This window comes from Sminthopsis crassicaudata, chromosome 2, assembly GCF_048593235.1.
Source record: "Sminthopsis crassicaudata isolate SCR6 chromosome 2, ASM4859323v1, whole genome shotgun sequence".
Lineage (NCBI taxonomy): Eukaryota > Metazoa > Chordata > Mammalia > Dasyuromorphia > Dasyuridae > Sminthopsis > Sminthopsis crassicaudata.
The window spans coordinates 310,119,939-310,142,419 of NC_133618.1; the positions used below are offsets into that span (position 1 = coordinate 310,119,939).

The 22,481-nt window shown below is 37.7% G+C and overlaps 1 protein-coding gene across 4 annotated transcripts in view; it reads right to left on the minus strand.

The window, feature by feature from the left end:
- Positions 1–22,481, minus strand: part of ADCK1 (aarF domain containing kinase 1) — a 147,600-nt gene that overhangs the window by 27,230 nt on the left and 97,889 nt on the right. For all 4 annotated transcript variants that reach the window (XM_074289881.1, XM_074289878.1, XM_074289880.1 and 1 more), the window contains 2 exons: positions 15,690–15,848; positions 8,169–8,285 (listed from right to left, as the gene is read on the minus strand). In XM_074289881.1, coding sequence (XP_074145982.1) covers positions 8,169–8,285; positions 15,690–15,848 — 276 coding nt within the window. The remainder of the gene's footprint in view (positions 1–8,168; positions 8,286–15,689; positions 15,849–22,481) is intronic.

The following is a 22,481-nucleotide window of genomic DNA, read 5'->3' on the forward strand; positions in this document are numbered from 1 at the left end:
TGCTTTGTTTTTTAAAGAGTACTTTCCTACTGGGATCCCATACATGTGGCTGCTGACTCTTTGGTCCCATTCCAGGATCTTTTTGGGGGGGGAGGGGAGGCGACTGAGGTTAAGTGACTTATTCACAACTAGTTAAGGGTCTGAGGCTGTATCTGAACTCAGCTTTTCCTGACTCCAGGGATGGTCTTCTATCCACTGAGCTCCTAGCTGCCTTCCCATCCCAGAATCTTGACTCAAGGTTTTTAATACCTCAGAAAAGTCCCTTGGACTTTGTGTTATCAGGAAGGCTGCTAGACAGTCACCATTTCCACTAGAATGATGGTATCTGAGTGGGTTTGGGGACCCTAAAGTCAGACTGAGGACCGTCTTCCCTCACAATGACAGTGATGCTAAAACAAGGAGACAGATCCTGGACTATGATTGTATATTATGCATATATATATATGTTTATATGTAACCATGGTAGAGGGAATCTCTGGGTGAGTAAATTTCCTATAAAATCTGTAAAATTTTATAAAACGTGGGAATCTGATTTTATAGTCCTGCGATCCTTAAGATGTAAAACTGATTATGAGATTCTATTTGCAAGGCAATCCTCAGGTTGGTTTCCTTGGAGAGATGATTAGGCACATCCATGGCAGTGATGCTCACTGACTGCCATGCTCTTTAGATTCCTTTGTCCAATATTGCAGAATATCCTGTCCTCACTATGTGAAAAGGGATTCATACCACTAATCATTACTAAGAAATGGTAGTTTGCTCGATTAGGAGGAAACATAAAAGTTAAATTCTTTTAAACGTGGTCTATTCTTTTTTTTTTTTTTTTTTGGCAAGGCAATGACTTGCTTAGGGTCACACAGTCGGTAAGTGCTAAGTGTCCGAGGCAGGATTTGAACTCAGGGCCTGATTTCAGGGTCAGTGCTCTATCCACTTCACCATCTAGCTGTTCTTAGCCTAGTTACACTAGCCACAGTCAGTAACAATAATAAAGAGCACAGACTGCACCTAAGCTATACCTCCAGCACTCCCATATCCAGTGACATATCTTGGCAACTTGAAGTTTCTACAGAAGAGAACCATGTAAACTGTAAGGGATGCGAGTGGCTTTATTTAGGGATGAAACAGCCTACCAGATAAAATCAAGTAAGTTAAGATTATCATACAGGCAGCTAGGTCAAACTGTCTTAGAGTCTGGGAGACTTAATTCAAATCCTGCCTTAGATACCTGCCTAGCTACATCAGCCAAGGCTAGTTATTTAACCACTTTTTGCTTCAGTTTCCCAGATATAAACATGGTAATAATAGCACCTATCTTATAGGATTAAATGAGAGAACACATGCATTGCACTTTGCAAATCTTAAAAGCACTTTCTAAATGCTAATTATTATTATTATATAGCATCATATAATGATATAAAGATGCTTAGATGGTACACCCACTAGCTAAGGGGTTTTTTTTTTCCCCAAACAGCATTTTATTTTTCCAAGTTCATATAATCATAGTTTTCAATATTCATTTTTGTAAGACTTTGTGTTTCAAATTTTTCTCTCTCCCTCCCCACCTCTCCATGACAGCAAACAATCTGATATAGATAGATTAAATAGGTACAATCCTTTTAAACACATTTCCATGTCTGTCATGTTGTACAAGAAAAATCAGATCAAAGGGGCAAAAAAAAAAAAAAAATGAGAAAAAAAAAAAAGCAAACAAATAAAAAAAAAAGGTGAAAATACTATGCTTCAATCCATTTTCAGTCTCCACGGTTCTCTCTCTGGATGCAGATGGCACTAAGGTTATTAGAATTGTTTTGAATCACCACATTGTTGAGAAGAACCACGTTCAATATTCTGTATATTCAAGATACAATATTCTGGTTCTGCTCACTTCATTCAGCATCTTTTTAGGTTTTTCTGAAGTCATTAGTTGAGGGTTTCTAACCAGGCTTTCAAGTGGGCATTTCTTTATACCAGAGTAGCTGAATGCAGTGCCCCAAAGTTAAGGTGCTAGAACTGGAAGGACAATGGAAAACACCTAATCCAAATCCTGCGTTTTCTATGAGAAGAAACTGAGACAGAGAGTTCAATCAGCTTACCCAGGATCACACATCTTTAGCAGCACAAGTCGGACTAAAATCTGATTACCAGACTACGTCACAAAATTGTCAGTCTTGCCTCTCTCCCCCATCACATAAAATTAAAAAACAATCCTCCTTAGCATGGCTCTGGTTTTCTTAGATTGGCATCATCTCTACTAAAGCTAGAACCATAGGCAGGTTAGTATGATCCCATGAAAGGCTAACAATTTCATTAACTATTCCATAAGATTTTTGGTTAGTGTTCTCTCTTCCTTCCCAAATTTCCTTACACTAAAGGACAGCAAGATGGCAGGCAGAGTGGATAGCGTGCTGGGTCTGGAGTCAGAGGAAGACCTGAGGACCAGTTCAGCCTTAAGTAGCTGTGGGATCCTGAGCAAGTCACTTCACCCTGTTTGCCTCAGTTTCCTCATGAGTAAAAAATAAGGTGGAGAAGAGATGACAAACTATTCTGCTATCTTTGCCAAGAAAAGCCCCAAAGGGATCACAAAGTGTAGGACATGTCTGAAAAACAACTAAACAACAATACCTATGTGTTCACCCTTCATTGTTTTTGAGGGCAGGGCTGTCGTTTTTGTCTTTTTATTTCTAACAAATAGTAACAATACTAGATATTTAATAAGTGTTGTTGCTGTTGCCAGATCATAGCATGTAAGCTTCTTGAGGGCAGGGATTGTTTCATTTTTTTTTCTTTGTGTCTGTTGCACCTAGCACATGGCCTGATACATAGCAAACACTAAATAAATGCATACTGGTGGACTCATTCATTCATTCATTCATTATATATTATGATAAAACTTACTTTACAGCTAGACTACTCATAAATCAGGATAGAATTGGGAATGGTTTTTCTACCTCAAGAAAGCTTGAATGGAGTGGATACTACTGATGGACTCAGAAGAGCTGAGTTTAACTCTTGCCTTGGACTTTTACTAGCTATGGGTAAGCCACTTAACCACTCTCAGGCCTTAATTTTGTCACCTGTAAAATGGGGATAATAATAATACCTACCCTCACTGAGTAGGTGACGATTAAATAGGATAACATAGGTAAAGCATCTCGTAAACCCCTAAAGCATTATGTATATAAATGTTAACTTTTATTATCACACAGGGCAGCTAAGTGGCAGAGTGGATAAGTCCTGTGCTTGGAATCAGAAAGTCTCTTCTTGAGTTCAAATCTAGCTTCAGACACTTACTAGCTGTGTGACCATGAGCAGATCACTTCCTCCTGTTTGCCTCAGTTTCCTCATCTGTAAAATAAGCTGAAGAAGAAAATGGCAAGTCACTGCAATATCTTGGTCAAGAAAATCCCAAACAGGATCTCAGAGTCAGATGTAACTGAACAAATTATTATGATTGCCCTTCTCAGTCTGCTCTTCCAAATCCTACTTTCCCACTTGTCTGAATCATAATTAACATGATCCCAGATTGAGATTTAGGAGGGACCTCAGAAGTCTAATGAGTGGACAGATAAGGAACTGAGGCTCAGAGAAGCTGGGTGAAATATAATTTGCACTAAGTCATGGAAGAATAAATGGTAGGGCCAGGATTTGAACTCAAGTACTTTGACTACTAATCCATCTGGATGTATAAAGAGCAAACCGTGCTCTTTGCACTATACTTCTACATCCCAGTATTCTCTTTACATCCAGCAGCAAGCACTTTTGGTGTGAACAAGCAACAGAACCACTAACAGATCATGTTGTGTTTGCATTTGTCTTTAAAAATCAAAGCCTCCTCCGATTAAATGCCATTATAGGCCTGCACCAGTGAGGATCCAGAGAGATTAATGTGCTTTGGGAGCGGCTTTAATGATAATCCTGCCAGAGAAGGCATTAAGTAAATGTCACCAACCTGTTTGGAAACGGAGGGAGGACCTGGAGATCCTTCCTATATCTGAGACGAGAGAGGCTCAGTTCATCTTTAAGGTCACCTAAGAAAAAGCTGAGCTTAGCCCAAGCTCCCTTCTTTTCCCCTGACCAAAGCTAAGGACTATTTATACAGAGTGGCAAGGGAGTGAGTGGATGTGTCTAAGTGCACTGGATTTGTTTGGATAGATGGGCGGATGGACGTGTATCTCTGTGCTCAACCTACCTGGGACCATCCCAGCAGGCCAAAGAACTGGAGGTCAGATGTGTTCATGGAAATAAGTTAGATGGTACACACAGAATTCCCCCACCCCTGCTCTTTCCCCATCAGGTATTCCCACTGGGTTGGCCCCCAGTTAGGGTCTGAAATCAGGAGGATTTGGGAGAACCTGGCCCTGATTCATTTAAAAGTTTTTCCTTGATGACACAGAATGGATCCCTCCCCTGATTCATTTAAAAGTTTTTCCTTGATGACACAGAATGGATCCCTCCCCTGATTCATTTAAAAGTTTTTCCTTGATGACAGAATGGATCCCTCCCCTGATTCCTTTAAAAGTTTTTCCTTGATGACACAGATTGGATCCCTCCCCTGATTCATTTAAAAGTTTTTCCTTCATGACACAGAATGGATCCCTCCCCTGATTCATTTAAAAGTTTTTCCTTCATGACACAGAATGGATCCCTCCCCTGATTCCTTTAAAAGTTTTTCCTTCATGACACAGAATGGATCCCTCCCCTGATTCCTTTAAAAGTTTTTCCTTCATGACACAGAATGGATCCCTCCCCTGATTCCTTTAAAAGTTTTTCCTTCATGACACAGAATGGATCCCTCCCCTGATTCCTTTAAAAGTTTTTCCTTCATGACACAGAATGGATCCCTCCCCTGATTCATTTAAAAGTTTTTCCTTCATGACACAGAATGGATCCCTCCCCTGATTCCTTTAAAAGTTTTTCTTTCATGACACAGAATGGATCCCTCCCCTGATTCCTTTAAAAGTTTTTCCTTCATGACACAGAATGGATCCCTCCCCTGATTCCTTTAAAAGTTTTTCCTTCATGACACAGAATGGATCCCTCCCCTGATTCCTTTAAAAGTTTTTCCTTCATGACACAGAATGGATCCCTCCCCTGATTCATTTAAAAGTTTTTCCCTGATGACACAGAATGGATCCCTCCCCTGATTCATTTAAAAGTTTTTCCTTCATGACACAGAATGGATCCCTCCCCTGATTCATTTAAAAGTTTTTCCTTCATGACACAGAATGGATCCCTCCCCTGATTCATTTAAAAGTTTTTCCTTCATGACACAGAATGGATCCCTCCCCTGATTCCTTTAAAAGTTTTTCCTTCATGACACAGAATGGATCCCTCCCCTGATTCATTTAAAAGTTTTTCCCTGATGACACAGAATGGATCCCTCCCCTGATTCATTTAAAAGTTTTTCCTTGATGACACAGAATGGATCCCTCCCCTGATTCCTTTAAAAGTTTTTCCTTCATGACACAGAATGGATCCCTCCCCTGATTCATTTAAAAGTTTTTCCTTGATGACACAGAATGGATCCCTCCCCTGATTCCTTTAAAAGTTTTTCCTTCATGACACAGAATGGATCCCTCCCCTGATTCATTTAAAAGTTTTTCCTTCATGACACAGAATGGATCCCTCCCCTGATTCCTTTAAAAGTTTTTCCTTCATGACACAGAATGGATCCCTCCCCTGATTCCTTTAAAAGTTTTTCCTTCATGACACAGAATGGATCCCTCCCCTGATTCCTTTAAAAGTTTTTCCTTCATGACACAGAATGGATCCCTCCCCTGATTCCTTTAAAAGTTTTTCCTTCATGACACAGAATGGATCCCTCCCCTGATTCCTTTAAAAGTTTTTCCTTCATGACACAGAATGGATCCCTCCCCTGATTCCTTTAAAAGTTTTTCCTTCATGACACAGAATGGATCCCTCCCCTGATTCATTTAAAAGTTTTTCCTTCATGACACAGAATGGATCCCTCCCCTGATTCCTTTAAAAGTTTTTCCTTCATGACACAGAATGGATCCCTCCCCTGATTCCTTTAAAAGTTTTTCCTTCATGACACAGAATGGATCCCTCCCGATTCCTTTAAAAGTTTTTCCTTTATGACACAGAATGGATCCCTCCCCTGATTCATTTAAAAGTTTTTCCTTCATGACACAGAATGGATCCCTCCCCTGATTCCTTTAAAAGTTTTTCCTTCATGACACAGAATGGATCCCTCCCCTGATTCATTTAAAAGTTTTTCCTTGATGACACAGAATGGATCCCTCCCCTGATTCATTTAAAAGTTTTTCCTTCATGACACAGAATGGATCCCTCCCCTGATTCCTTTAAAAGTTTTTCCTTCATGACACAGAATGGATCCCTCCCCTGATTCATTTAAAAGTTTTTCCTTGATGACACAGAATGGATCCCTCCCCTGATTCATTTAAAAGTTTTTCCTTGATGACACAGAATGGATCCCTCCCCTGATTCATTTAAAAGTTTTTCCTTGATGACACAGAATGGATCCCTTGCCTGATGCATTTCAGAAAGTTTTTCCTTGATAACACAGAAGGAATGCCTTCCCAGATTGTATTTGACTTATATGACATTTGATGCTCTTTCCACTCCAGGACAGATTCTGTGATACTTGGTCTAAGATTTCTTCTATCTTGTCCCTTCATTCTTCTCATACAAAGTCCAGGATAACTTCTCACACATACTGGGGGGAGGGCACACGAGTAAAGGGTGAGAGGTCACATCAGCTATCCCATTCCTCTATCCTTCAAGTTTGTCAGTCAACAAACATTTGGTAAGTGCTTACTTTGTGCTAGATACTGTTCTAAAAGCTGGGGATCAAAGGCAAAAACACAGTCCCTCCCCATGAGGAGACAATCTAGGACATACAGAATATAAACCGACAATCTTGGAGAGAAAGCAAGGATAGGCAGAGGGGAAGGAGGTAGACATGGAAAGGCTAGAGAGGGTGAACTATGAACTGAAACCTGAAGGAAACTAGGAAAATCAAGAGGTGGAAATGAAGCTGGAGGGCATTTTAGTCAGGAGCACAGCGATGGGACACAAAGTATAGTGTAGAAGGCTAGTATCACTGGTTATAGAGTATGGGGAGGGGGGTAGTGGGGTCTAAGAAATCTGAAAAAGCAAGAACAGGCCAGGCTGTGAATGTTGATGCTGCCCCAGCCTCTCAGGTTCAATATTGGGGCAGTCTGCATTTTACAGATAAGGAAATTGAGGCAAATAGGGTGACCTGCCCAAGATTACATAGCTATTAAGTGTTTCAGGACAGATTTGAACTCAGGACCTCCTGACTTCAGGGCTAGCGCTCTAACCATTGTGCCATATATTTGCTCCAAGACCATAAAAACTACATCCTATGCAACAGGCTCTAGTAATAAAGTGGCTAGCCTGGCTGGCAAAGAACCCTGGTTAGAGAGGGAAAGACTGAAGGCTAGATGGACACGCTCAGACTCTATCCACACTCCCCAGACAGGGCTTTAGAGGCAATGGCCCCACATTGACTAGGGCAACAATGCCAGAGGGGCTGCTCAGTCCTTCTTTATGTGATCAGTGTTCCAGCTCTCTCCACAGAAGCTTGGTTGGCCAAACTTCCCCTACCCTGACACCTCTCAAACCAAATCCTTTTTTCTCATTGATATCTCCGAAGCTCTGCTATGGAGGTGAGGGAGGAAAACAAAGAGAATGTTTCTCAACTCCAGAAAAGAACTGATGAGTGAATTAAGTCCAATTGATTTCATGCCATTGTTCTTTGGTAGCAGCCAGTTCTGTGGTTCATCAATAGCAAGTGAAGAGCAATCAATGCTCACCTTTCAGAAGAAAAGTGGCAGGGGCAGGCCTTGTAGTGGCTGCATTATTCCTTTTTATTTTTTAAAGGAGAGAGAAAGACTCTGCATTGGGCTCCTCTGCCCTAAGCTGAAAGGACATGAAAGGGCCCTTGGGTGAAATGTGAAATAAATCACATTTTCCAATTTGACTTCAGAATCCCAAAAGGTTTAGATGTGTCCCTTGCTACACCCATCATATTCCTTCTTCAGGCAACAGTTCAATAAAGCAGGCAGAAGGGCCCCCAGTTATAGCTCTCTCGTATAACTCCAAATTGGGCACCCCCAGGTGAAAACAATACCTTCTTCTCCCATCCAACATGTTTTTCTTACCTTATTGACATCTATCTGGTTCTTCTCCATGTAAACCTTATCATTGACCTGTCCACCTTCTACAAATTCCATCAGGAGGACTCGTCGAGTTGACAGCTCCCAGTAAATTCGAGGGACCTAAACCAAAACAGAGAATGGTCAGGTAGTCTTTGGGGAACAAAGGAAAGCAGTCCAAAGGAGGGAAACTCCAATGCAGCACAGTGAGCAGAAAAATGGAAGGCCTTTCTCTATGGATAGAATGAAAGAGGTCATATTGAATTAGCAAAGGAGGAAAAAACAAAGTCACTGGTGGGAATAGTTCACAAAGGAGCCAGGTCATGGTGAAACAATATTTTTTAATGGTCTTCCCCTTCAGTTTGACTCCATGTTCTTATTAAGATGGCCCCTTTCCAGTATAAGAAAAGGAAGATTCAATATTATCCATTGGTAACGTTCAGTTATTTCTGTGGAATATCACCTAGGATTAGCTGTGTGACCTTGGGCAAGTACTTAACCCAATTTGCCTCAGTTTCCATATCTGTAAAACGAGGTGGAGAAGGAAATGGCAAACCACTCCAGTAACTTTGCCACAGGAACCCCAAATGAGGTCACAAAATGTCTGATGTTACTGAACAACAATAACAACATTATGACCTCAGACACATTGCCTAATGTGTCTGCCTCAATTTCTCATCTGTACAATGGGGCCATTAAAAAAAAAAAAAAAGATTTTCCCATGGGGTCTCAATGGAAATGCTCGTTTAAGGAATGAAAGACTCTGCTAGGGAGCCAGACTTTGATTTTAACAGTTCTCAGGAACAAGTTCCCTAAATAAGCTTCTCAGAATTTAAACTCTACCAAGGCTTCCAATCTTCCCACTTTTCTCCCATAAGACTTTAAGGGCAGTCCAATCACAGATTTCCTCTGAACTTGGCAAGAAGGCCCATAGTTATCACTGTACATCCTTCTGTAAATACATCAAAGAGTAAATATACCTATGTAAGCACATGATTATAGCTCTTAAGCTAGAAGGGAACCAAGAGACCACTTACATTCCAAATTTTGCTGGTGAAGAACGTGAGATTCAGAGAGGTTACAGGTCTTGCCTGTGGTCAACCAGCTGGATACTGTCAGAATTGGGTTTTGAACTTAGATTCATCTAGTATCCCATCCTAAGCCACCCTGCAGGCTTCAAAGCTCCATTAGATCTGTGATTGCATGGACATGGGTATTCTCTCTAAGGACACAGAATGCAACACATCCACTCCTTCTTATCTCAGATGATTCTTATCCACGTTCTTCCAAAGATACCCAACAGAGTATCCATCCAATAAGCTAAAGCCCTTCACATTTCAAGATTACCACTGGAATCCTCAGGCTATCCAAGAGTTATATTTTGTTTGAGCCAATGACCAGTCTATTTTCCCTTCAGATTGTACTTTTCTTCAATGACATCTCTTATACCCCTTTCTAAGCAAAAGTTAACAAATCATTAGAAATATGCTGACGTTTACTTGAGTTTAATGTGCCTCTCCATTGCCTTTTGGGTCACCCACATATTTAATTCCTCTTAGTTGTGAGGGTCTAAGATTTTCTTCTTTTTTTTTTTTTTCCTGAGGCTGGGGTAAGTGACTTGCCCAGGGTCACACAGCTAGGAAGTGTTAAGTGTCTGAGACCAGATTGGAACTCGGGTCCTCCTGAATTCAAGGCTGGTGCTCTATGCACTGCACCACCTAGCTGCCCCAGAGGGTCTAAGATTTTCAACCTAAATATATCACTGGGAGTACATTTGTATTGATAAGAGGAAGAAGTCTTTGCATCTGGAAACAGTTTAGAATTGTTAAAAGTGCCATACAATCTGCCAAATGCAATGCAGCCTACTTTCATCTTCCTAATTCCATTATGAGCTCAACCTATTTCCATCTGCAGTGTTTGTCCAACTGATTTGTTAATGTTCTAACTCAATGGAGAGGTTATTCAATTGGATGTCACAGTCTGGACAATAGGCATTTCTCAGTCACTTAGGTTTGTTTTGTTTTGTGTTTTTTTTCTGTGAGGACTGTTATACTAACCTTTTTTAAAATAACCATGGATGTCATTGGAGAAAATTTTATTATTTGGGGCAGTTTGATGAAACAAGCACACTATAAATAGGAACATTTAGAGGATCTCAGAAACTAGAAAGAACGCTTCCTTCCATTTGGACAGTGTGACTCATTTGACATGAAAAATCAGAAGGTCATTGACCAGTGCTATTGATATGGCTGTATTTGAAAAAAAAAAAAAAGATTACTGTAGGACCTTGTAATAGAGTTTGAAAACTGACTGGTATTCTGGGTTTTGCCATCTTTTCATCAAAGGGATCTCTTCCCCATTGATCTGAGTAAAAATTTGGACTACTGAGATATTTGAGCTAGAAGAATGACTGGAGCTGAAAGAATGATAAAAGTGGGCAAACGGTGATGAGGATATACAAACACAGCAAGAGAAGAAGTTGTGGAGGAGGTGGCATCCTAAGCCCCTATCTGGGACTTAATGAAATGATCTGTAGAGAGAAATGGAAGCTGAGGGGTGATGGACAAGGAGAGAGACTCATCCTCATGCAATACATCCTTACAACAAGCTCCCCTTTTGCATTGTTATTTTGTCACAGGAGGAAAAACCTAAACAAATCTCTAAAATATATATATATATATATACATATATATATATATATATGTATATATATATTTTTTTTTCTTAAAGTAGGTAGGCAAAAAAAAATCAACAAAGAATCACAAAAAAAGATGATTGTAACTGAAAATACATGCAATTTGTTGTTGTTATTGGGGATATTGGTTGTTGCCCTTTATTCTCGAAGAGGACCAAAATTATGTTAGAGTCAAGTTACAGAGTGTCTGTGGCTACTTAGATTAAAATGGGCTCCAAATGCTCTGCCACAAGTCAGGCACAAATAGTCCATGTGAACATTTGGGGTGGACTCTCTAACTTTGTGCATCTCACATTTCTTCTGAGCCAATTCAATTGTGCTTTGCTTATTGAGCACAGCACCTTCTCTTAATGAGGGCACACATTGGATGGTCCTGTGCCAGTGTCTCCCTTGCCATACAAGCAATTCTAAAGAGCTTTTATTTATTTATTAATTAATTTATTTTTTGCAAAACAATTGGGGTTAAATGATTTGCCTACAGTCGCACAGCTGGTAATGTTAAGTGTCTGAGGTTGGCTTTGGACTCAGGTCCTCTTGAATTTGAGGCTATCACTGCATCATCTAGCTGCCCTCTTGAGAATATCCTTGGATTGCTTGTATCATCGTACTATGTTGGGGAGGTGGGATGGGAGGCAAAGGACCTGAAATTCCATTAGCATAGCAAACTTCCCATGAAGAAACTCCCTCCACAGATACATCCTTAGAAAGTTACCTGCAATACTAGGGATTAAAAAATTCCCCCTCATGCCCACAGCCAATATGTTTTTTCTGAATTCTTCATTTTCACTATTTCTTTGTTGCTGTTGTTTAATTTATTTAAAGCTTAAATAGAAAAAGAAAAAATATTTCCATATGTATAGCAAAACATAAGAGAGGATTCAAAATATAAACAATTTTCATTTCAAGAAAGTCTAATAATAAAAGATACACATAGTGTTCAGGACTGCCTTTTTTTTTTTTTTTTTTTTTTGCCTTCTTGTAAGTTTTCTTTCGGTCTCTGCTGTGCACGTTTTACTTTATTCTTTTCCCCCTCTTTTCTCCTCCTACCTCCTAAGAAGGCTACAAGTTAAGTATGAATACACACACACACACACACACACATGCATGTTCATATACATCTATGTAAGAATGAACTATGCTTAGTTGCCCTCTGATTCTCTGAAGGTGGATAACATCTTTCTCCCTTTAAGTTTTTTTCATATTTTTCTAAACTCACCAACTCAGATTTTCACTATTTCTTATGAGCATGATAGTATTCTACTATATTTATATTTCTCAATCTGTTTCTTTATTCTGTAAGTGAAAGGTTTTAAAGCTCTCTGGCAATAAGATGGTAAAGCCTACAGACTCCTCAGAGTAATGCTTTTAATGAGTACTATATAATACATAGGTTTATAAAACAAACAAATTATAGGGTTTTTAAAAAAACTTTATTATTTATTAATTTTTAATATTTATCTTTTTAAAATTTGAGTTCCAAATCCTCTCCACCCCTCCTATCCCTTTCTCCTACATGGAGAAGGCAAGAAATGTAAAATCAATTATATATGTGAAATCATGCAAAACATATTTAAAGGAAATCAATTATGGTGAAAATAAAGATGAATTTTTTTTGAATGCCTAACTTTAGAGACCATCTGAAATCTATTCACAGCTCCCTTGATGTCACTGGACCCAGTTAAGAAACTCTGCTCTAAGTGTTAAGTATACAGTTTTATTTCTAACTTTTTGCTACTACAAATCAAATTATTATTAATGAATACATTGTGCAGACAGATATCGTCAGTCTGTCAATAACCTCCTTGAGGTACAATCTAGTAAAAGAATCATCAAATAAATAAGCAGGAATGATTTTGTAACTTTTCGTGTATAATTAGAAATAATTTCCTGAGATGGTTGAACCAATTCTATTAGTAGTGAATTGGCTGGTTTTTTTTGAAGAGGAACAAAATGACATCACTATATTGGGGTCAAGGTACAGTACATCTAGCTAATCAAACCAATATGAGTCCAGAAATCTCTACCACAAGTCAAGCACACATAGTCCCTATGAACATTTGGAGTGAAGAAGGATCTAAATTTGCAGAATTAGCATGCCCTTCAAAAGTCTTTTTAGAAATTCACTTTCAAGAAGTTTAGGACTCTCCATGAAGACCTGCCCTCTTAACAAAGAGAGACATATGAAATGTTTAGTGATTTCAAAAATGTCCAATCTCATAATATAGACTAGCAATTCTCAATTTTTTGAGAGCTATACTACTCATTATTTTTTCATTTATTTCCCCAAAGTTGGCCTTCCTTTCAAAAATGCCTTCTGGCTTCTATCGATTTTTGTTGTTGTTAAATTAAGGTGAATGAAAATTAATTTAGAAAATTCTATCAAGATTACTGCAGTCTCTTTGGGTAGCTGAAAAAAATTTGCTATAAACAATTTTCTGGAAATCCAGATATTTGCCAGGAATTACCTCTTATTCCCTCCCCATCCCCTAACTATGGAATGGTCACCTTGGCTTCTCCCTGACAAATCTCTTATTCTGCTCAAATTCTAGAGGGATGATAAGCCTTCTCATCCCCCAGTTCTCTAGCCATCATCCTCTACCAGTCCCAAATTGGAGTTACCCATTGTAGACTAGGTCCATATTAACTGCCCATATTGTAACCATCTTGCTCAACTTCCTCTTAAGCTCCTTGTACCATCCCTGCATTTGGAAGGTGTGTGTGTAACTCTGAGATTTATCGTACTGAACTACGGTAGTTATTAAGCCCAACATAAGCATGGGAAGACGTCTCACACACCGAGAGGTAAACTCTTTGCTGAGGCTTAATTACTCACAGATGTTTCAATGTGAAGCCAGTATATAAAAACAATTTATCTCCGGCTTTAAGAGCTCAACTGGGTTCACAGCACAAAATTCACTTCCCACTTGTTATGTGCTTAGGCAAAATTAATTACTCAGGAGCTGAATTTCACTACCATCTTTGGGTAGCGTGCATGTTTTGGAAGCAACAGTTTAAGTCAGTAGATTAATTATTTATCCATTTGGCATCCTTGTTTTTTTTCCCTTAAGCAGTACTATTATTATAATTACATCATCAGTACAGTTATGGCTTTTTGGCCCCAGCTGGAATGTGATTGGCTGTTTCCATGGGGACAGTAGAAGGTTCTACTTGTCAGTCTCCTAGTAACAGCTCTGATGGGCACCCTGCTTGCTCCAAGGTGTGTGTTTTTGTAGAAACCAGTTTTTAGCTGACCTATGGTGATTTCAGGGCTGCTTCCCAGGGGTTCTGTCCAATTGTCTGGATTTGGATGGATGAGAAGAATTCAATATTTCTATCCACACAAACAGCCAAAGTAAGGCCAGCCAAAGAGACTGGTGGTTATCAACCCACCGGAGAGAGGACATCTGGACACTCCTAGCCCAGAGCACACAAAGCAATCTGAATTCTTCCCTGGTAGAAGTACTTTCAGTGTTTCTTTCAAAATGCACACACATCCTCAAGAAAAAAATGGAATCCAGCTCCTGGATAATTAAGCTTCCTTCTCCCAATGATAATCACCATAGGTCTGGATTTTTCAGCTCTGAAGGCTTTTCAAACAACAAGTACACATGCCTCTTGGACCACTGTCACCTCTCCTAAATGGTCTTGGTGAGAAATAAAGACCATCTCCAAAACTGCCATCTTATTCAAGTTAATAATTACAAGAATGGCTTCCTTTAAGACACCAACTTCTGTTTAAGAACTTTCCAAGTCATCTCTATTCCTCAATACCTCACGCCCCTAGGAATGAATATTAAACTCTTAGCGGTTAAGGATTATTTTATTTTTGTCAGTGTCCCCAGGGTAGCAGGGTACCTTACATGCTGTTACTATCAGCTATTTCAGTTATCTGACTCTTTATGGCCCCATTTTGGGGGCTTTCTTGGCAAAGACACTAGTGGTTTGCCATTTCCTTCTCCAGTTCATTTTATAAATAGAGAAACTAAGAAGTGCCTTGCCCAGGATTACACAGCTAATGAGTGTTTCAGACCAGATCTGAACTCAAGAAAGTGCTTCTAGGCCCAGCACTCTATCCAGTGTCCACCTAATTGCCCCTGTTTTACCACAGACTTAATAGTTGCTTTTCATATTAATTTAGATGTCAGAACTGAATGTCACCTTTTCTAATTTTATCAAAATAAAAATTTAAATTGTTAAAAGTACAATATATAATAAATGCAATAGAGTAGCTTAAAACCAAGTACAAATATGAGATGTGATAGGAAAGGTTGTTGTTGACCAGGGGATAAAGGGTTATTTATATGTTTATATGATCTTTAACATATGGATAGGAGGGGCAAGTGGTGCAATGGATAGAGCACCAGCCTTGAATTCAGGAGGACCCGAGTTCAAATCTGGTCTCAGACTTCCTAGCTGTGTGACCCTGGACAAGTCACTTAACCCCAGTCTGGGTGGGGGGGGGGAGAAAAAAACATATGGATAGGAATTTAACATGTAGGCTTGAATTTGTCAGGTAAAGAAGGCAAAAAAAAATTATATTTTTTATTTTATATTTAAAATTTATATTATAAAGATATTTCAGGTATAGGAATGTTAGGAAACATTCTAAACAAAGATTGCCAAAAGGAACTGTGATACAAAATAGTGAAGAACTCTGACTTAGAGTCTTTTCTACAGGGACTCAAATCTCCTTCCCAAGTTATTAATTTATTCATTGTCTAAAGGAGGATGCATCAGAGTTATATAATCTCCATTCTTAGGGGGAAGTCAGTAGCTAATTCGCCACGAGATGGCTTCATACTACTTGGTCCCCATCCCTCCCTCATTCCTACCTTTAAGAACTCAAAGCGTTTAAGCATTTCAGCCACTTTCTCTGCATTCCTCCCTTCATTGAGGAAGTCTAATTCCAGAGGCAAGTTCTTCTTTGCCTCATCCACCAGCCACATGAACTCAAATTCAGGAAATAGCTGCTTCACGGCCCCAACAAGCACCTGGAATCCAAGAAATCACTGTTAGCCAGTCCATCCTCTCCCAACCAGAAAAAGAGCTCTCTCTCTCTTTTACCTCTGCCCTCTGTCTGGACTTAACTCTAGGATAACTCACTCATCACACTGAAAGGGAAAACTAATGGGAAAATAAAGAAAAAATGGGGAATGAGTGCTAGACAGACTTCTTTTTGTACTTTAGACCATATCCAAAATCTTTACTTTGAACTTTTACCAAGTTCTATTAAAAAAAAAAACATAGAAGCTTCTTTTGAAAAAGACTTTAGGGATTCTATTGCTTGGTCTAATTGTACAGATGAGGAAACTGAGCTTTTCTTTGTGAACCCAGGATCTAGCACAGGGAGAGATAAAGTAACTAGGATTGTATATCTTATAAGTAATTATAACAAATGATATTTATATAAGCTTTAAAATTTATAAAGTGCTTTATGTGAGCTCTTTCATTTAAGCCTTTCAACAAATCTCTTTGCTCAGAATTGCAGATATATATATATATATATCTATATCTATCTATCTATATCTATCTATCTATCTATCTATCTATCTATCTATCTATCTATTATCTTTAAAACCCCATTTTACAGATAGGAAAGCTGAGGCTCAGATTAAATCACTTATCTATAAGTATCCTTAGAAGGATTTGAACACAGATCCTACTCTATCCCCACTGGGGATAACAATGGCAGAATATGTTGATAACTGAACTTCTTGTTTTTGTTTTTGTTTTGTTTGTTTGTTTGTTTGTTTTGTTTGTTTTGTTTTGTTTTGTTGTTTTTTGGTATGTCATACTTTATTTTTTTCTTTTTTACATTCATTGTAAAATTTTGAGTTCCAAAATTCTCTCCCTCCCTATAGCCCCTACCTCACCTACTTAGAAGGCAAGGAATATGATGTCCATTTTATATGTGAAGTCATGCAAAACATATTTCATATTAACCATGTTGCAATAAAAAGAGGAAAAAGCAAGATAGTGAAAAAAGTAGAAAAAATATGCTTTAATATGCACTCATAGTTCATCAGTCCTATCTCTGGGAGGCAGACAGAACATTTCAACATGGGCCCTTCAGAATTGCTTGAAATCATATTGGTCAGAGTAGCTAAGAATTTCAAAGTTGATCATTGTGCAATATTGTTAGCATGTATAATTCTACTGGTTCTGCTCACTTCACTTTGTGTCAATTTATATAACTCTTCCCAGGCTTTTCTGAAATCACCCTTTTCATCATTTCTTACAGTACAATAGTATTCAATTACAATTAAATACCACAACTTGTTTAGCTATTCCCCAATTTATGGACATCTCTTTCATAAAATTTGATTCTTTGCCAAAATAAAAGAACTGCTACAAATATTTTTGTACATATGGGTAATTTTCCTTTTTCTTTGATCTCTGGGAAACAGACTTAACAGCGGAATTGCTGAGTCAAAAATTTTGTACATGGTTTTTATTTTTTTGTTGTTGTTGTTTTTGTTTTGTTTTTTTAATTTTAGGCTGGGCTTAAGTGACTTGCCCAAGGTCACACAGCTAGGAAGTGTTAAGTGTCTGAGGCCACATTTGAACTCAGGTCCTCCTGAATTCAGGGATGGTGCTCTATCCACTGCGCCACCTAGCTGCCACCTAGCTGTACATGGTTTTTATAATCCTTTGCTCATAGTTCCAAACGGTTCTCCAGAATGGTTAAATTAATTGACAACTCTATCAACAGTGCATTAGTGTGTCTATTTTTTCACATTCCCTCCTGCATCTGTCATTTTCCTTTTCTGTCATGTTGGCCAATATGACGTGCATAAGGGGGAATCTCAGAGTTGTTTTAATTTGAATTTCTCTAATTATTAATGATTTGGAGCATTTTCCCATAAGACTATAGAAAGCTTAGATTTCTTCTTCTGAAAACTGCCTATTCATATCATATATTCATTTATCATTTGGGAAATGAGAGCTTCCTCTCTGTTAAGATGTACCTCTTCCTATTTATGAGTTATCCTTACTCAAAAATTACGTGTTTCTGAAATAAGAGAAGTCTGAGAAACTACAGTGAAGGGATTAAATGTCCCTGGTGCACAGAAAGTCAGTTAAAGGAAGAAATTAATGCTCAGCTCTGTGAAAGTCAAGGAAGGACAGAATGAGGGGATTTCCAGCCTCTCTTCTAGTAATACTATAATCCCTGGGGCAGTCAAATGGCGTAGAGGACAGAGCATCCACCCTGGAGTGGGGAGTTCAAATCCAGCCTCAGACACTTCACACTTACTAGGTGTATGACCCTGAGCAACTCACCTCACCTGCCTCACAAAAGACCAAAAAACCCAAAAGAGTAATACTATAATCCCTGAGGGTGGAGACTGAGAAACTAAGCACAGACCCCTGGGAACAGTTCTGACATTCTCCAAAGAGCATAACATAGCTTGCGGTTCTCGTTCATTCTCTTTCCTTCATCTTCTCTGGTTGTCTAATACCTATACTCTGCTAGTGTTTGATTTAGCAGTTCATCTAACTTTCAATTCAGTTCCAAAGGCATTTAATAAACACAGCATTGTATTCAGTACAATGGGGCTACTTTGACTCACCTTCCCCAAATGCCTTTCCCTAACTTTACAAACCATCTACACTACTTTTATTATGGTATGCTTCCTCCACTCTTTCCCATCAAACTTAGTATAACTCAATCAGATTATAACCAAATAATCAAACTCCATCATTCTCTTTCAAAGCTCTGGGACAACATGGTGGAATCTCTGAACAGTAACCTTTTCTTTTTCTGATGTGATTCCAAAGGCTAGTTTATGAATCATATGCTAATAAGAATAGCTTGATGTTCTTTATAGTTTACAAATTCCTTTTTATACAGTATCTGATTTACTCTTCAAAGAAAGACACGAGGGATGTTGTTCATTTTATTGATGAGGAAAATAAGTCTCAGGGAAATTAAACCCACAATCACACAGCTAATAATCATAAGAGGTAGGATTCAAATTCAGATCTCCTGACTCAGTTTCAGTACTCTTAGCCTCAAATTATCACTCTTTTGTATAGAGTAGGGGTGAGGAACCTACGAATTTATTCATATTCAATTGATCAAGAAATATTTATTAAGAAACAATCATGTGCCAGGTACTATTAAGACCCATGGAAGAAAAAAAAATTTAAGTACAGGAGACACATATATTCAAATAGCAAGCAATAATTAAGACCCACACAAATATAAATTAGTCACTAGAAAATATATCAATTCAAATATGACCCAACTACTTTTTAAAAATTGTCTTTCTTTCTTTCTTTTTTTTTTAAATACCTACTATCCCATTTAGACATTGGGCAAAATTACGATCATAATATTACAACCCAAATTACAACCATCAGCTAAAAATGCTTTTTAAAGAAGCTGAAAGCATGGTTGTCATGGTTTTATATTTTTTAGAGATACTTTTGTTACGGCCCTGACAACATTAAGGAATGGGCTCGATCTTGGCTCTTGGGTCCTAAGTTCTGAGCACAATACAGTACAGAGATCTGGGAAGTTGGGTTATACAAAGAGCATGACAAATATGATTTTTTTTTTCCATTAAATTAAATTTTCCAGGCGAAAGGGGCTTAGTCATTAGCAGTGATGTTAATTTGATATTAAAAGTGATATTAAGAAGCAACTAGGTACCAGAACACTGGACCTGCAGCCAAGAAGACCTGTGTTAAAATTCCATTTTGCCCCATCTGACTCAGTGTATTCATCTGTAAAATATAATTACAGCATCTACCTCACAGGGTTGTGAGAATCAAATGATCTCCTGGTTTTGCTCATTTCACTCAGCATCAGTTCATGTAAGTCTCTCCAGGCCTTTCTGAAATCATCCTGTTGGTCATTTCTTACAGAACAATAATATTTCAAAGCATTCATATACTATAACTTATTCAGCCATTCTCCAATTGATGGCCATCCATCATTTTCCAGTTTCTAGCCACTACAAAGAGGGCTGCCACAAACATTTTGGCACATGTGGGTCCCTTTACCTCCATTATGATCTCTTTCGGATATAATCCCAATAACAGCAATGCTGGATCAAAGGGTATGCACAGTTTGATAACTCTTTGAGCATAGTTCCAAATAACTCTCCAGAATGGCTGGATCCATTCACAACTCCACCAACAATGCATCAGTGTCCCAATTTTCCCGCATCACCTCCAACATTCATCATTATCTTTTCCTGTTGTCTTAGCCAATCTGACAGGTGTGTAGTGGTATCTCAGAGTTGTCTTCATTTATATTTCTCTGATCAATAGTGATTTAAAGCACCTTTTCATATGATTAGAAATTGTTTCAATTTCTTCATCTGAAAATTGTTCATATTCTTTGACCATTTGTCAACTGGAGAATGGCTTGAATTCTTATAAATTTGAGTCAATTCGCTATATATTTTAGAAATGAGGCCTTTATCAGAATCCTCAAATATAAAAATGTTTTCCCAATTTATTGTTTCCCTTCTAATCTTGTCTGCATTAGTTTTGTCTGTAGAAAAACTTTTAACTTGATATAATCAAAATTATCTATTTTGTGATCAGTAATGATCTCTAGTTCTCCTTTGGTCACAAATTCCTCCTCCACAGATCTGAGAGGTAAACTATCCTATGTTCTTCTAAGTTGTTTATAATATCATTCTTTATGTCTAAGTCATGAACCCATTATGACCTTATCTTGGTGTACGGTATTAAGTGTGGGTCAATGCTTAGTTTCTGTCATACTAGTTTCCAATTTCCCAGCAATTTTTGTCAAATAGTGAATTCTTATCCCCAAAGCTGGAATCTTTGGGTTTGTCAAACACTAGATTACTATAGTCATTGAGTATTTTGTCCTGTGAACCTAACCTATTCCACTGATCAACTTCTCTATTTCTTACCCAATACTAAATGGTTTTGGTGACCTCTGCTTCATAATATAGTTTTAGGTCTGGCATAAGTAGGCCACATTCATTTGCATTTTTTTCATTAATTCTCTTGAAATTCTTGAACTTTTATTCTTCCAGATGAACTTTTTATTATTTTTTCCCAGATCTGTAAAATAATTTATTGGGAGTTTGACTGATATGGCATGCAATAAATAGATTAATTTAGGTAGTATTGTCATTTTTATTATAATTTGCTTGGCCTACCTATAAGCACTTGATATTTTTCCAACTGATTAGATCAGACTTCATTTGTGTGGAAAGTGTTTTGTAGCTGTATTCATATATTTCCTAAATTTCCCTTGGCAGATAAGATATTCCCAAATATTTTATACTATTGACGGTAATTTTCAATGTAATTTCTCTTTGTATCTCTTGCTCTTGGATTGTGTTAGGAATGTATAAAAATGCTGATGATTTATATGGATTTATTTTATATCCTGCAGCTTTGCTAACATTGTGAATTGTTTCTAGTAGTTTTTTAGTTGATTCTTTAGGGTTCTCTAAGTATACCATCATATTATCTGCAAAAGGTAATAATTTGGCTTCCTCGTTACCTACTCTAGTTCCTTTCATCTCTTTTTCTTCTCTTATTGCCAAGGCTAGCATTTCTAATACAATATTGAATAGTAATGGTGATAGTAGGCAACCTTGTTTCACCCCTGATTTTACAGAGAATGGTTCTAGTTTGTCCCTATTACATTTGATGCTTGCTGATGGTTTTAAATAGATCCATTTATTCCTATACTTTCTAGTGTTTTTAATAGGAATGAGTGTTGGATTTTATCAAATGCTTTTTGTGCATCTATTGAGATAATAATATGATTTTTGTTAGTTTGGTTATTAATATAGTCAATTATGCTAATAGTTTAATATCGAAGCATTGGGGATGACTTTGTGAACATGTTTTTTTAAAAAAAATTTATAACTTATTTCAACATAATTGGCTTCCTTTGTATCCTATGCATTTTATTTTAAGAATTTAAAAATCATTATTCTGAGAAAGAGTTTATAAGTTTCACTGGACTACCCAAATTCTCCACAGCACACAAAAAAGGTTAATAACCACTCATATAAAAGAAGATGAGAGGCTTAAAAATGATCATTGATTGCCCTTCTCTTCCATACAAAGTCATCACTAAATAATACCTACAAAGCACCTGCCTATATGTCCAAGAGATGCCCTCCATGTGACCCTATTCTCTCTATAACTACCCAAGGGTCAGGATTTTGTGCTATCAAAAGAGTCCTTAACTATCTGAATTGCTCAAAAAGATCTTTCTTACCAAATAAAGAAATGAGTGGGGTGCTCCTTTTAAAATATCAACATCTTTAAGCAGCTTAAGCCTATTCCTTGTTGCTTTTGTTTGGCTTTTTTTTTTTAAGCTTCATTTTATTTAATTTTTCAACTAAGTAAGCATTTGTTTTTTCTTTCTCTTCCCTATCCTTATATAAAAGAAAAACAAAACATTTTCAAAAATATACATGGTCAAAAAAAATTTCCATAGTTTATGTCCAAAAATGTATGCCTTATTCTGCACCACAAGTCCATAAACTATCAGGATATGGGTCCATTGTCAGTGATAATGACCACTGCATCAGTCATAATTGTTAATTAAGTCTATCAAAATGATTTGTCTTTACAATGTCATTGTTATTGTAAACATTGTTCTCCTAGTTCTGCTC